The 15404-nt window shown below is 44.4% G+C and overlaps 1 protein-coding gene across 4 annotated transcripts in view; it reads right to left on the bottom strand.

Annotated features, from left to right (window-relative positions):
* The window catches only part of Cd207 (CD207 molecule), a 50570-nt gene that overhangs the window by 27972 nt on the left and 7194 nt on the right, over positions 1 to 15404 (bottom strand). For 3 of the 4 annotated variants that reach the window (XM_078029045.1, XM_078029048.1, XM_078029046.1), the window contains exons 2-4: positions 11794 to 11950; positions 11362 to 11626; positions 9776 to 10608 (exon numbers count right to left, since the gene is read on the bottom strand). In XM_078029045.1, the coding sequence (XP_077885171.1) occupies positions 9776 to 10166 (391 nt within the window). In that variant the 5' untranslated portion in view covers positions 10167 to 10608; positions 11362 to 11626; positions 11794 to 11950. The remainder of the gene's footprint in view (positions 1 to 9775; positions 10609 to 11361; positions 11627 to 11793; positions 11951 to 15404) is intronic. The other variant, XM_078029047.1, reaches the window with a different exon arrangement.

Below are 15404 nucleotides of genomic sequence, written 5' to 3'. Positions count from 1 at the left end.
TTGAATCATCCCAGAAGCAAAATCTTCAAGACATGAAATTGATCGATTTTTCTTAAGGTATTGAGAAGACTTAGTTGGCAGATTTTGAGATTATATAAATTGAAAGTAAACAGGAGCCTGATGCAGTGGCTCATGCCTGTAATTCCAGCCATTTGGGAGGCTGAGGCAGGAGGATCGCAAGTTCAAAGCCAGCCTCAGCAAAAGCAAGGTGCTAAGCAACTCAGTGAGACCCTGTCTTTAAATAAAATACAAAATAGGTCTGGATATGTGGCTCAGTGGTCGAGAGCCCCTGAGTTCAATCCCAAATTAAAAAAAAAAAAAGTCGTATAGGAAATTAAAATACACTCTGTGATTCAGCTGTGAATAATATTTATATATTTATAATATAAATACTGAATATTAATGTGTCAAATGTTATCTATCGGTTTTCAGCATTTATTTCCATTTCATTTGGACACCTCACCTCCAAATACCATAACTGGTAATTAGATTTTCAACATAGGAATTTGGAAGGTCACAAACATTCATATCATCCCAGAATGAGAACAGCATCCTCTGGCTTCTGTTCAGTGGCTCTTCTCCTAATCAGGGGACACCCTTCCCATGGAACAGAATAGGGGCTGGGAAAGGCCTGTCACGCTGCGCCTTAGAGGTGCACCTTCACTCTAATGAGCAAGTATTAGGTATTCCCGTTGTGGCACTTTACTTTTTTCAGTTAAAGGTACTGATTGTCCTCTTAAATTGGGGTACACAAAAAAAATAAGAAACATTGCCTCATAGTCTGGAAGAGGCTCATCAGCAGCATGCCAGAATGTATGATTGGAAGCTGAGGAAAGAAAGCGCACAGACTGGAAAAGAGAAGGCGCAGCTCACAGAACTGAGCTCCGCCTAACATTTCTCTTTCTGGTCCTTCTGCACCAAGTCCAGCTGAGATAGATTGCACCCATCTATCGTTGGCATAACTCTTGATCCTCCTGTACCTGACCTGTATGCGTCACCTTGTGTCATTTTTGCCATGTCTGTCTCCCCTACACTCAAAATGGCCTCTAGTCACTAGGAGGAGGAAGAGGACAGTGACGTCAGGCCCCAGGGGTATCCTGGGGTGGGAGCTGCCATTGTTCGTTACAGCGAGGTGCATGCATGTTTCGTTCTCCTTGTATCCGCAGTGCTTGGAAAGTATTTCAGGAATAAGGACGCCCTTTGAGCTCCGGGTACCAAGAGGCCCTCGGTCCCCTCCTCCCTCCCTCCCTCCCTCCCCGGAACGTCCAGGATTAGGGACAGGGGACTCTTCCACGGCGCAGACTGGTGTAGCCAGAGAAAGGAAGCACGAGACCAGCTTCCTAAGCCTGGCCTCAGTTAGGAGATATTCCTCCCATCCCCATCCCCACCTCCACCCCAACTCTGGACCCTAAGGAGCTGGGGAGGGACGGAGCGGGCGGGGAACCACCACCCTAGCGCAGGGAAGTGGGCTCCAGCCAAGCCCGCACGGCGTTGGACGTTCGCTACCAGCAGGGGGCAGCACGAGGCCGCTTCCCGAAAGGTGGCAGGTAAAGAGCGAGGCTGCACCGGCTGCAAAGAGCTGTCATTGGGACCACCAGGAGAGGGAAGAGAGGGGGCTGAGCCTCAGGGGAAGTTACCTCATTGACTGGGGTGAGGTATTCACTCTCAGGCCTGGCATAGTTTTATCCCTGACGCCAGAAACATAGTTACCTTTACCCTTCTCCATCAGCAAGGTGACATCTGGCACAGTGATCAAGGAAATAGGCTTTGCCATGACCGAGCGACTTTGTGCCAGTTACCTAATCTGTCTGAGCTTTGACTTCCCCATCTATTAAATGGATCCACAGGGCTCACCTCACTGTGTTGTTTGGAGCTCATAAGCACACCAGTAAGTGCTTAATCGTTGTTAACGCTTGTCAGCACTTTTCCTGTCCCATCTTAATTGCCTGTCTGTACATTGCTCACTTTGCAAAAATATTTTGGGATCTTTACCCAAGAGTGGAATTTCTCTATCACTTCATGTGAAAAGTCCTCTAAACACCTGCTATCCCCTGGGTCGATCTGTCATTCATCTTGGCATTGCCAGTGGCCAAGATGAAAGTTACGGCTCAGTGAGCTGGTGTGAGGCCAAGGAATTGCTCTGGGATAATGTTATGGTGAAACTTCCATGTTAATGCAGGAATATTCAGAGGTGAAATAATTGGATTGTGAGAGCTGTAACCTAATCAGTCCATCCTAGTTTAAAAAGACTGGGTGGTAACTGTAGGCGGTGGGGCATAACTGGAGTAAATGAGTCACTGGATTGTGCCCTGGAAAAGCGCATCTTCCTGCTGCCTCTTGCTCCTTCCATCTCTCTGCTTCCTTAGGAACAGCTTTCCTCTGCTAGGCCCTTTCCAGATGATGGGCTACCTCACTGTGGGTCCAAAGCAATGGTGCTGGCTGTCTCTGAAACTGAGCCCCAAATAAACTTCCTCCTCTAAGTTGTTCTTGTCAGGTGTTTTGGTTAAAGCCACAAAAAAAGGGCAACTAAAACAGATGAGGTTGCCCCACAGTAGGCCCTACAGAACCCCTGACTCAGACCTCAGACCCAATCAGCCACAGAGATCTGTCCAGATCCTCTTAGACTCCAGTGCCCTGGAATGGAGCAGGTCTCCTTGCTGTGTGAAAGGAAGGGCTGTTTCCCCCCAGCCCACTGTGGTTCCTTCTACCCCCAAAGAGTCTGGCCTGACCTGGGTCTCTATCCACTTCTGTGATTCTGACTCTGACTGCGCTCCTGTGTGTCACTAAGGCTGGTGATTCCAAAAGGGGAAAAGGGACGCCATCTCTTTTTATGAACCATCCTTCACTTTCCCCCAAAGAAAACAAGTTGGAAGCTCACCCAGTTTCCCCCAAACAACAGCCAGCGAGGATTCTGCCCTTCTGCTCCCGGCACAGCCCCACTCAGGCCCAGGGATAGGATGGGATCTCCCCAGGGAGACACGACAGCCTCTCTGAGAGACTGCTGGGAAGGGAAATACCCTCCTCAGTCCAGACAGTTGCTGAGAGAGGTCCTGGAGACCCTTCCCTGGACAGTCACAAATTCTTCCTGGTGGCCCAGAGATAGAACCACCTCTAACCTGTGCAGAACCTCTGGGAGAATTAGCTTAGGCTAAATTATTCCGTCCTCATTAATCTTCTGAGTGACATTATGCAATGCACACCTGCCCAATGGTATACAACTACATCCTGCCAGTCCCCTGGGAAGTAGAATTTCAGTCTGTGATGAGACAAATGTCCACTTGCCTACCTATGCACTCTGAGGCTGTGCAAAGCAGGTAGAGCCTCCTTGAGAAAACAATACTTCCTATTGCTGGGGACTCACAAGGCCCTGAGACTCCCTCCAGAGGTTCTACCAGATGCAGTCTGCAGGGCAGTTTGTGGCCTCCTTGCCTACAGCCTAGCACAGCCTGGCCAAGGTGGCTGACCCCTCAATTATGCCCATTTCTGTCTCCTGGCAAGTGTCCTCACTACCTAGCCCTGGCCTCCATGTCTCCTCCTATTCCAAAGTCAGGAGTGCTTTCAAGGATCCTTCTTTCTTCCCAAACTCCTACTGAGTCCCTGTCTCTACTACACACGTAAGGCATTGTTACTGTTATGTATGGCCACATACAGTGTCTTCAAATGTCATCCTAAAAACATCACTTCTGAAAATTTATCTAAGAAAAAGTCCCTACAACTACAAAGATGCACGTTCAAGGATGGGTGTAAGGTAAGCACAAGGCCCTGGGTTCGATCCCCCCAGTTCCTTAAAAAAAAAAAAAAAAAAAAAAAAAAAGACAGGTGTAAGGATATTTGTTTGAGGTAGTAAATAAAAACTTTTAAAGAGCCCAGGTGCTCAGAAGAAATAATACGTTAAAGACCACACAGCTTGTGGACTTACAGGCAGCTCATAAAAATCTTTTCAAGACATTTTAAATAAAAGGAGGGGAAGATTGGAAAGCCATACGAACACTCAAATCCAATATAGGTTTAAAGAAAATGGAGGACAACGTGTGTGTAAATACAAGGACATGGCAAAACCAAAAGGTCAATAAATACTTTGGGAGATGCTCAAGATCATTGGAAGTTAGAGATGTGGAAATTATAGCAAGAATAAAAGATTGCCAGGCACAGTGGTGCGTGCCTGTAATCCCTGTGGCTCAAGAGGCTGAGACAGGAGGATCGTGAGTTCCAAGCCAGCCTCAGCAATTTAACAAGGCTGCTAAGAAACTCAGACCCTGTCTCTAAATAAAATACAAAAAAAGGGGGGGGTTGGGGATGTGGCTCAGTGGTTGAATGCCCCTGAGTTTAATCCCCTGGTACCAAAAAGAAACAATAAAACAAGAATAAAAGATCCCTTGATGTATATTTGACTGGCAAAAAATTAAGAGTGGGAAAATATCAAGTTGAGGGCAGAGGGAATGTGTGGATACAGAGAGTTGCATGTACTGTTAGCTAACTGGGGTGTGGATGGGGAGCTGGCGATGTCAGGCAAGGCCGACATTATTATTTTTCCATCCTGTCACTTAGAAACTCCACTCCTAGATATAGATCCCAAAGACATTTTCCCATAGACATTTAAAGCAATCTGTGTGACAATGTTTGATGTGGCAGTATTTGAGGTGACAAGGAAATTATTGGAGCCCTAGATATCTTTCCACGGAAGAGTAGACAAATAAAATGGAGTGATCACATACTATGGAGAGTTACACAGCAATCAGAAAGAGCAGAGGGTGAGGCTTTTAAAATGTGGTATTGCTCTTCCTTTTCTGAAATTCCACTCAAAAGCCAGTAGGTGGGGCCAATCAAAGCAAGTGTCCTCACAAAGGAGAGTGTTGCACCCTGCATGAGTTTTGGAATCCAAGCAGGGACACCACACCGGCACCTTGTCAGGGCTACGTGTCCAAGCCCCGATGGGGTATTTTAGAAGGGACTTCACAAGTGCTGGGGGTGGGTAACAACAGGATCTGATTACATAAAGAGGACTGATCAAATAAGTATATTGAAGATAATAAGAACCAAATTTTTCACTGTCAGAGAAAGGAGCTAAAAATACAGGGGGAAAAAAAGGAAAATAATAAAAAGCCCTGTGGTTAAATTGGAACTGGAGTTATTGCTGTGAACTTGTGGGTCTTAATAGACACAAATGCAAATATATGTCATAGGGGCATAGATAGATTTCATGGCTCTGTCCACTGAAAGGTTCTTGTAGCTACAATTCTCAATAGTAGTGATCATAACCAGAACCCAGGTCTTGCCTTCTAAAAAACATCATGCACTTAAAGAACCAAGATTCCTTGGGGAAAGGAATGACAAATTCAAAAGCTAGAGCATGAACATTGATATATATTATATATATATATATATATATATATATATATATATATATATTGCCAGAATGTAAAGAAGGACCCAAAGAATAGAAGGAAAACAGGAGCTGTGGGGGATAATGAGGTGTACATGCTAGGAAATCAAACTCAGGGCCTCCTGCTTGCTGGGCAAGCACTCTACTGCTGAACCATATCCCCCGCCCAGGAGAGAGAAGTGTTTGACAAAGATCCAAGACAATTCAATAGGGAAAGAATAATCTTTTCTTTAAAAATGATCCTAGAGTAACTGGACATCTGCAAGCAGACTAATTAAGTTGAACCCTAACATCATATCATATGCAAAGATTAACTCAAAATTAATCAAAGACCTAAATGTGAGAAAGCCAAAACTATAAACCTCTTAGGAGAAAATTTTGGTTTAAATGTTAACCTGGGATTTGGCAATGCCTTCTTAGAAATAATGCCAAAATTACAAGCAATAAAGGAGGGGGGGTGATAAATTGGACTTTAAAAAACAATTTTTTTTGTTTTAAAGGACAGCATCAAAAAAGCATAGAATGAGAGAAAATATTTACCCATCATATATCTGCTAAGAGACACATCTACAATATGTAAACAACCCTCAAAATTCATTCATATAAGGACAAATAATAACTCAGTGTAAAAATGGGAAGGATATGAATAGATATTGCACAGAAGATGTGCAAGTGGATGTGAAAAGATAGTCAATACCATTTGTCATCAGGGAAATAAAAATCTGAACCATAAAGAAATACCACTTCATGTCCACTAAAATGGCTGAAATCAAATAAAAAGTGTTGCCAGGTGCAGTGGTTCATGCCTGTAATCCCAGCGGTTCAAAGCCAGCCTCGACAACTTAATGGGGCCCTAAGCAACTCCACTTGGAGACCCTGTCTCTAAATAAAATATTTTTAGAAAGGGTCAGGGATGTAGCTCAGTGGTTAAGCATCCCTGAGTTCAATCCCCAGTACCAATAAATAAATAAAATAACACATACAGCAAGTGTTGCAAGGGTTGATGGGCTGTAGAAAAATAAGAACCCTCATTTACATATGGGGGGAGGGATTTTTAAATAAATAATAAAATAATTAATTCCTCATGAAGTTAGCACAATAGAAAGACAGAAAAGTTAATGTATTGTTTCCAGCTAAAGAGGACTAAAAAGACCTTGAAAATTAAATGCAGTGAATAACATTGGATTAAATCCCAAGTCACAAAATAATAATAATAATAATATAAAAAACATTGTTGAGATAATTGGCTCAAGTTGAAAAGATCTGAAGATTATATTATAGCAATGTATCAATGTTAAATTCCTGCTTTTGATCATTGAAGTTTGGCCATGTATGTAAAGATCCTCTTTCTTAAGACATAAACACTGGAAGAGAGAGGAGGGGGGGGAGAAGGAGGAAGAGGAGGAGGAGGGAAGGAGGGAGGAAGGAAGGAAAAGAGAGGAGTAGAGGGAGGGAGGAAGGGGAAGAAAGGAAGAAAGGAGGGAGGAAAAAAGGAAGGAGAGAGGAATACTGTATCTAAGAGTAAAGGGCATGAGCCCTAGCTTCAGTGGTGCACGCTGAGGTTGAGACAGAAGAATCACAAGTTCAAGGAGAGCAACTTAGCAAGACCTTGTCTCAAAATAAAATTAAAAAGGCTGGAGATGTAACTCAGTGGTAGAGTATTCCTGAGTTCAGTTCCCAGTACTAGGAAAGATAAAAAAGAAGATGAAGAAGAGGAGGAAGAAAAAGAAGTGGACTACCAAAGAAGCACGGTGCCTGCAACTTATTCTCAAATGTCCCAATAACAATAATTCTAGTTATATAGAAAAAATGACATATGCAGCTAAAAGGCAAGTGTACTGGAGTTTTCTCTACCAATCTTGCAACTTTTCCATAAATTTGAAATTATTTTAAAATCATGTTTGTTTTAATATTAAAAGCAAATTAAATACAACACTCAATACCCTGAATATTAATTTAAAACATGGGTATACAAAACAATGCATATTTCATGATAATATATAACAACAAAGACAAACACAGTAAACGCTACCCGCTGGTTTCAGAGGAGGGAGCAGATATGGAAGGTGGAAAAGAATGGAAGTGTTCAGCCTAAAGAGAACACATACAATTTTTCTGAAAGACTAGGGAGGAAGTCTGGCAGAGCAAACCGCTAATTTCTCACCTCACACATCTGAGAAACAAAGAAAAGCTTTATATTTTATCTTCATATTTTGGCATTGTTTCCATTTTATATTATAAAATACATTCACATGTTACTTATACAGTTTTTAAAGTGGGAAGAAAATGGCAAAATATTCATATAATTTATTCTAGACTATTAAGAATGAGATCAACGGCTGAGGTTGTGGTTTAGTAGTAGAGCGCTTGCCTCATATGTGCGAGTCACTGGGCTCAATAAAATAAAGGTCCTTCGGCAAGTAAAAAAAAAACCACTATTTTCAAAAAAATGAGATCAAGCTATAGTCACTAACAAGACTACAACCTAGGGTTAAGTATCAGCAATTGTATGACTCATTATTGCAAAAATCATCGTTTGATTATGCAACTAATGCACCTTTTTAAACTATCAGCTCTAATTTTTCTGGAGGGAGAATTAAAGAAATGTACTTGTACATACACTGTGACTTAGAAACGGGCACTGTTTCTTACAAGACAATTAGTAGTTTTAAATAAGCTAAGGTAAACTCCTTTTCAACAAAACACAGTGTACAACAATAATGATTATGGAATTATGCCTCTACTAATACAGTAACCTTTTAAAACAATACAAATGCCCAATGGTAATGTTATCTGTTTCCAATTTCCTTGTGCAGAATGAAGGGTCTCACTTTTCCGAACCTTCCCGCCTGGACGTATATTCCGAAAAGGTGTAAGCTACTACTGCGTATACCTTTTCAAAACTCAAGGCCTGCACACGCTAAGATTCCTTTTCTGCCTTGTTTCTCCCTCCTTGAATACTAGGAAGCCATACCCGATTTTCTCCAGGCAGGGGAAGGAACTCCCGCCCCTTGTTCCATTGCCTCCTCTTCCCTAGAGGGCTCCCAGCTACGCACAGTAATTCTCAATCCCGAGGCCTGTCTCCACAGAGACCTGGGATGCAGAGAAAGTGTTTTAAGGTCGGGGCTGATTCTTTATATCTGGAAATCTTCCACCGCTAGCACCATGCTCTGCCCATAATAATTCCACAAAACAAAAAAAAATGTCTGTGCAAATTGCTTTGGAAAGCAGTTCGGCAATATATTAGCAGCCAGGAAAATGTTCCTAAGCGGGACATGGTGGCCTGCCTGTAATCCTAAATAGACGAGAGAGACTGAGGCAGGAGGATCGCAATTCAAGGCCACCTGGGCAACTTAGCGAGACCCTGACTTGAAATAAAATAGAGATGTAGATCAATGGTAGATCGCTTCCTAGGTTGCCCGAGGCCCCGAGTTCCGATCCCCAGTAACCAGAAGAAGGGGAAGAAAAGGAGTCCCTATCCTGTTGAGTCAATAAGGATCCTGAAGTTTATCCTTTCCGAAGAAGAAAGCCATATACCTGAAGATTTTGGTTTGTGCATTATTTTAATGCTCAAGAACTGGAATAACTGACAATTGAACGGTCAAAGAAATTATACAATGAAGCATAGGATATTAATCGGCCGTTGAAAAGTATACTTTTGAGAATCATAGCACACGGCAAATATTTAGGTGTGAACTCAAATTAAAAAGGCTGAATACAGAACTGCACTTCACTAGGACTCAAATTATGCAAAATAAGGATGCACATAAAAAAAACCATTGAAAAGAGTCTTTGCGGGAAACCAAGGGTTTTTTTTTTCCTGTTTTCATTTCTATTGTTTTTCTAGTCGTAAGAACATCGGGCAAAGGTTGGAAAAGCAGATTTAAATTGGAGAATACGATTTAAAAACAGAATACAGTATTTTCGGCCAGAGGAAAGCGTTTCTAATGCAGAAATTTCGGGCTCCTCGACCGGCCCTTGAGACTGGGGGGCCTAGAATGGCATTCCCAGCATCCTTCGGAGCAAAGCCACAGCCACCGAATCCACATGAACCAAAGTGCAAGAAAGAGCTCTCTTGTCCACCACCCGTGAACTTCTCGTGGGCGACCCGAATCCAGTTAGGCAGAGCCGAACGTCCATTGGTTGCGTGGCTTTTCTCCTGTGATCAGTCCCTTTAGACTGATTTCCCCAAGAGCAACCCGCAGGTCCCTACCAAGACCAACCCGCCTGCCTACCAAAAGCAAGAATTCGGGAGACAGTTGGGGGAAAGCCGCGCGCCCTGGGTGGAGCCCCTATCACGCTTTGTTTGTTTGGGTGGCGCGCGGCCTCCCAATTTCCGGCCCCGCCCCTTCCCACTCCACCCGCCCCCCCTTTCCCCCAGCTCCACTCCACCTTCTTGGCTTCCTTGCACCCGGTCTCCGGGTCTTCTACTTCTCACCGGCCTCCTTTCTTCTCCTTCCCTTCCAGCCATCTTCATACCCACCCTACTCCTACCCGGCCCCATCTCCCCAGCAAATTTGCAAATTTCGCCCCGGCAGAACCGAATCCGTGGTCCTTTCCCCGAGAAAATCAGCCTGATCCATTCTGGATGGACCGGGTTTCGGAGAAACCAAGCATCTGGGATCCAGTTCCCCAGGCCGCAACATCGGGGAGGGAAAGCCAAAGGTTGAGGCAGGGGATGGGAGAAGCAGATCCCCTGAGGGAGGAAAGACGGAGCTCGGGAAAGCTGGAGGTGGCGATTAGAGTGGGGCCACCTCCACTTAGAGACCCTAAGAGTGCTCATCTATCCGTCCGTCTGCTTTTTAAATTTTCCTTAAATCATACACCCATGGCGGGATTTCCAGGTGGAGCACCCAATTCGTAGCCCACAACATCTCCAAGTTTATTCTCCTTGTGGAACCAAGAACTCTTTAAAAGGGAGAGCAGGGAGAGAACTCAAGTAATTGATGAAGACTCGGTACTTAAAACCGCTCTAGGCTCAGTCTCACACTCTTTACCTCTTTCGGGAAGAGCGTGTCTCGCTCAGCTGTCCTCCCAACTCTACCATGATGCGTGTACAGGATGCACAGAAGAATGGACAGTGGGTTGCGATTATTTTTACACAGATAGTGTCACATTCCATGATTTATTCCACACGGAGGCCATAGGTGCCAGGGAAACGGAGAGAGAAAATTCCTTTGCACTGTTCGGTGCGTTTTGTTGAACTGTTTGCAGAAGAGTTTCACCTTGCCAAAAAGAAAAAAAAAAGGTATTATAAAAATAAAAGGAAATGGGATTAAAATCTAAAAGAAATGTCGGTACACCCTGTTCTGCAGATTGCGCGCGCTAGAGTGGAAAGGTGCGACACATTGCTTGAAGTCGCAATTTTGAGTTCGCCTCGCCACCCACTCATTCCGTGGGCCAAGGCCCAGTGTCGGTGAAATCCTTGCCTTGAGGTCGCCAGGAAAAAAAAAATCGACTGGGCTGGAGAGGTGGCAGTCCAACCCTCGGTGCGCCCTGACCGCGGCTTCGCGATGCAGCGTCCTCGGGATCGCAACGACTTGCTGCGGTTCGGTTCCCGAGTGGGGTCTGGAACCCGCCTCCCTCGTGGACCTTGACCTCCAGCGAACCTCGTCGCCACGTTTAGCTCTCCCTGACCTGATTTTGAACCCGCTAATCCCGTCCCGAACTCTCGCCCCGCGGCGATCCCTCGCCCGGGCCTGGCGCGCTAATTCCCGCTGACCCCGCGGCCCCGCCGCCTCTCCCAGCTCGCGCAGCTTTGAACCTCGGCGAGGGCTTCCGGCCTCTGAGCGAGGGCGTGATCCCGCGCGCAATCTGCACCTCCTGCGCGCAATCTGCACATCCCGCCTAGCCCCCAACCCAGCTTCAACACTCTCCACCCAAGCCAACAGCTTCTAACTACAAACATTCCGCCCTCTCGCTTTCCCTAGGTTCATTTGTAGTTCTGTGTCATTCATTTGTTTCCTTAAGAAACCTACCGGCCTCACAGAGATCAAAATCTTCCGTAACACGTTCAGCTGGCGACACTGTGAAGCTGCAGGCACTTTCGTCGTGGCTGGCCAACAACGAGGAGATAGGAAGAAAAAGCAGGGAACGGTTCATCTTGTGCAAGTGCCAAAGCGAAGACTGAAAAGGCTGGAAGAAAGCAGGCAGCGCGAATTCATTCCTATTTTTAAAGTGGAAGTGGATAAGGCGTTCGAGATGAGACCAGAACGTGGAGCTTCCAGAGATGGGGCTGAGGATCTGGAAAGACAACTACTTGTCATTTTATGATCCTTTATGCTGTCTTTGAATTTTTCAAAAAATTTTTTCTTAGATGCATGTTTTCCTTCTTTAAAAAAAAACTAAAAACGATGAATATTTTAAAAGTTGATTAAATTAGTCCACATCACACGCATTTACAAACGCACCTCACACACTCGCTGGACGCGTGGGTTCGCAGTTGCTTTGTTTTGTAAGCCACCGGAACAGAGCACAGACAACGTTTCTTTTCCGGCCCTCACAAGGCCGCGGAGTCTTCTTCATAAAAGCGCTTCGTCATAGGGAGTATTTTTCAGAGGTGGTTTTCTACGAATGAAAACAAACCTGATCTTAGGGTCACCGGCTGGTTTGTGCATATCTGTAAACCACCAGTGGAGAGGCCCTGTAAAAACCCATCTTCAGATACCCAATCTTGACACCCAATCGGGTCTAATATCCAGGAGAAGGCTGGCTATCTCCAGTGATGTAGGTGCTACCACTGTGGGGATTTGAGCCTGTTTGATTCACAACTATCCCCACAGTTTTATTAGATGAAGAATAGTCCAGAGTATGCAGCCACTCCTAGAAGAACTATTCTCAGTAGGTATAAATTCTTAGTGTCACCTTGGGGTGAGAGGACTGGCTCCGAAGGCTACAACCTCTACGGGTTTCAGCTAGTGACCAGCACCTTTCAGTATTTCCACAGATCCCCAAAAGTCACCCAACACAGTCTGTCACTCAGCTCCTCACCCTTCTGTTTTGGAAGTCCTTTCCCAGGGTGAAAAGATGGAGAATTCCTCCACCTCACTCCACCCAAACTTCAGTTCCCTGCACCACAGTACAAAATCTCTGAGTAATTCCCTCCCTGCACCTCAGGCACAAGCCAGGCAGCAGAGAGGCCGAGGGCACTTGTGCCCAGACCCACTTGGGTCAGGGATCCAGGAAGTCACCAGTGATGGAGAGAGAGGGGAGACACCAGAGTCAAGGTGACAGAGAAATGGGTGCCAGATAACTCTCTTCTCCCTCATCTCCCATCACCAAGCTCAGCCTGGATTCACCTGCGGGTGACACTGACCTCAGTGATCATTTCTTGGGGGTAACAGGTGTGTGCATTCTTCAGAACTGAGTCATAGGAGAGGGGTGGTTGGTGCCCTTGAATATGCAGTGTTCCTGCAGATGCAGAGGCTACAACAAAGATTTTAAAAAAGGAGCAGTGTCTACTTGGTAAGTCACTTTCTGAGGCACAGAGAGGAAGGGCGAGCGGCCGCCCTTGATGGAAGTGTGGAAACAAAAAGCCTCTGTGAATCCATTCTAACACCAACATGAAAGGTTTTTCTTTTACTGTATTCTCTTAAATTTTTTTTTGTTGTAGACGAACACAATATCTTTATTTTATTTATTTTTTATATGGTGCTGAGAATCAAACCCAGCGTTTCGCCTGTGCTAGGGGAGAGCTCTACCGCTGAGCCACAATCCCAGTCTTTTACTGTATTCTTTTGAACTGAATTCCGTGAATTCCAAGGTATCAAAGGACATGAAGGCTACCCCCACCCATTCTGATAGCAGAACCCCTCCCCAAGGCTGACCTGGAGAGCAGTCCCAGCAATTCACACCACTTTCTCTTATAGGAAATGCCCAAGAAGGAACATGTTCCCTTAAACTCCCATTACCTCCCTACAGGGTCTCTGATTCCTGGCCATATCCCTGCATGGACTTTGGGGTCTCTGCTGAAAAGAGGGCAAAACCTGGTTTCATACATTGACCCCAATAGAATTATAAACAGGGAAATCACAGTGTCTGTGCCAGGTCCTGGAGTTGGAGTTGGATGATTGAAGACAGGGTTACAGTTTGGGCCTCACAGCTCACTGTCCTCTAAATTCAAAGTCCATTTTTTTGGGAAGCAGAAGGTTGAATCAGACCAGCAGAGTTTGCTGTCCTGAGGCTTTGGTGGCTGATGGCATTTCTCCAGTACCTCCACCTGGGACAGACACCTAGGCAGTATGTTTGAGGGCTGGAATCTAACTCCACATCACTCAGGCTGAAAATTTGCCCTCTGTTCTCCTTGGACATGGCTAACCAGTGGCTAACCTCCTCAATCTTCATCCTACCTGGCCAGGGAAGGACAGGGACCAACTGATGCTGTAGTGTATTCTTGACTAAGTGGAAACTAACATAAGCTTAAATTTTCTTTCCTCCAGCACCCACAAAATGCCATGTACTAGACAAAATACACAGACTACTCTTCATAACAATCCCAAAGGTTGGCACTATTGTTATTCTTATCTAATGAATGTGGACGCTATGGTACAGAGAAGTTAAAAGACCTATTGGCAACTAATAGTGGTAGAACCAGGATTTGAATCCTACCTAACCAGGAACCACGACTCTGAACCATTACTCCAAAGCCAGTAACTCCTACAACAGTAACAAAGCTCCACCTCATTGGACAGAATTGGAAAGGAGACTGGGGATGCATAGCCACCAGCTGATGCTTCTCTGAGCCTCTCCAGGGTCCTCCACTTGCTCCTTTTTCTGGCTGAGCTACTGGTTGGACACCCGGAATCAGGGAAGCACAAAACACTCTCACACAAAAAGTGGAAATAATTCAAATGTCCATCAATAATGAATGAATAAACAATGTGATATAACCATACAATGACTATCATTCAGCCATAAAAAGAAATGAGGTACTGATACATGCTTCAATATGAATGAGCCTTGCTGTGCATGGTTTTGCATGCCTGCAATTCCAGTGACTACGGAGGGAGCCTGAGACAGGAGGATTGCAAGTCTGAGGCCACCTTAGCAATTTAGCAAGGCTCTAAGCAAGTTAGTGAGACCCTGTCTCAAAATAAAAAGTTAAAAGGGATAGTGATATGGTTCAGTGGTAAAGCACTCCTGAGTTCAATTCCCAGTACTGAAAATTAAGCTAAAATAAATTTAAATTTGAAAATATAAATGAATCTTTAAAACATGCTGAAAAAAAGCCAGGCATAAAGATTACATATTATAAGATTTCATTTATATGAAATATCCAGAATAGACAAATCAATAGAGATCAAAAGATTAATGGCTGCTTAGGGTTGAAGGGGAATAGGAAATTGGGGCTATAAATTTCTTTCTGAGTTAATAAAAATGTTTAAAGTAGCTGTGAATGATAGCACTCGCCTGAAATCCCAGCAACTCTGAGGCTGAGGTAGGAGGATTGCAAGTTCAAAGCCTGCTCAGCAACTTAGTGAGGCTCTGAGTTACTTAGCAAAACCTCAAAATAAAAAGTAAAATGGGCTAGGAATGTATTTAAGTGGTAAAGCACCCCAGGTTCAATTCCTAGTACTAAAAAAGAAAAAAAAATCAGTTTAAAGTTGATAGTGGGAACAGTCACACATGGAAGTACACTAAAAACCTTGAATTGTGTACTTTAAATGGATGGATTTTGTATGAAATGTGAATTAGATCCTAATAAAATTGTTACCAAAATAAAAACAAAAAACAAGGGCTGGGGTTGTGGCTCAGAGGTAGAACACTTGCCTACCATGAGAGAGGCAACGGGTTCGATCCTCAGCACCACATAAAAATTAAAAGAAGATATTGTGTCCACCTATAATTAAAAAATTATTATTAAAAACAAAAAAACATACATCGTTCTCAGACCTTGAGGCCACTCACCCAGCCTTGGCAAACCCAGGCTCAGCTCAGTTCTACTAGGATCCACAAGACTCACAGTCCAGGTTTCTTTTATCTCCTCAGAGTCCACAGGTAACCTCTATGGTGCTGGTTCCCT

This window comes from Ictidomys tridecemlineatus, chromosome 12 (genome assembly GCF_052094955.1).
Source record: "Ictidomys tridecemlineatus isolate mIctTri1 chromosome 12, mIctTri1.hap1, whole genome shotgun sequence".
Taxonomy (NCBI): Eukaryota; Metazoa; Chordata; class Mammalia; order Rodentia; family Sciuridae; genus Ictidomys; species Ictidomys tridecemlineatus.
Note: the sequence above shows the minus strand (reverse complement) of the source record. Positions and strands in the feature narration are given on the sequence as shown.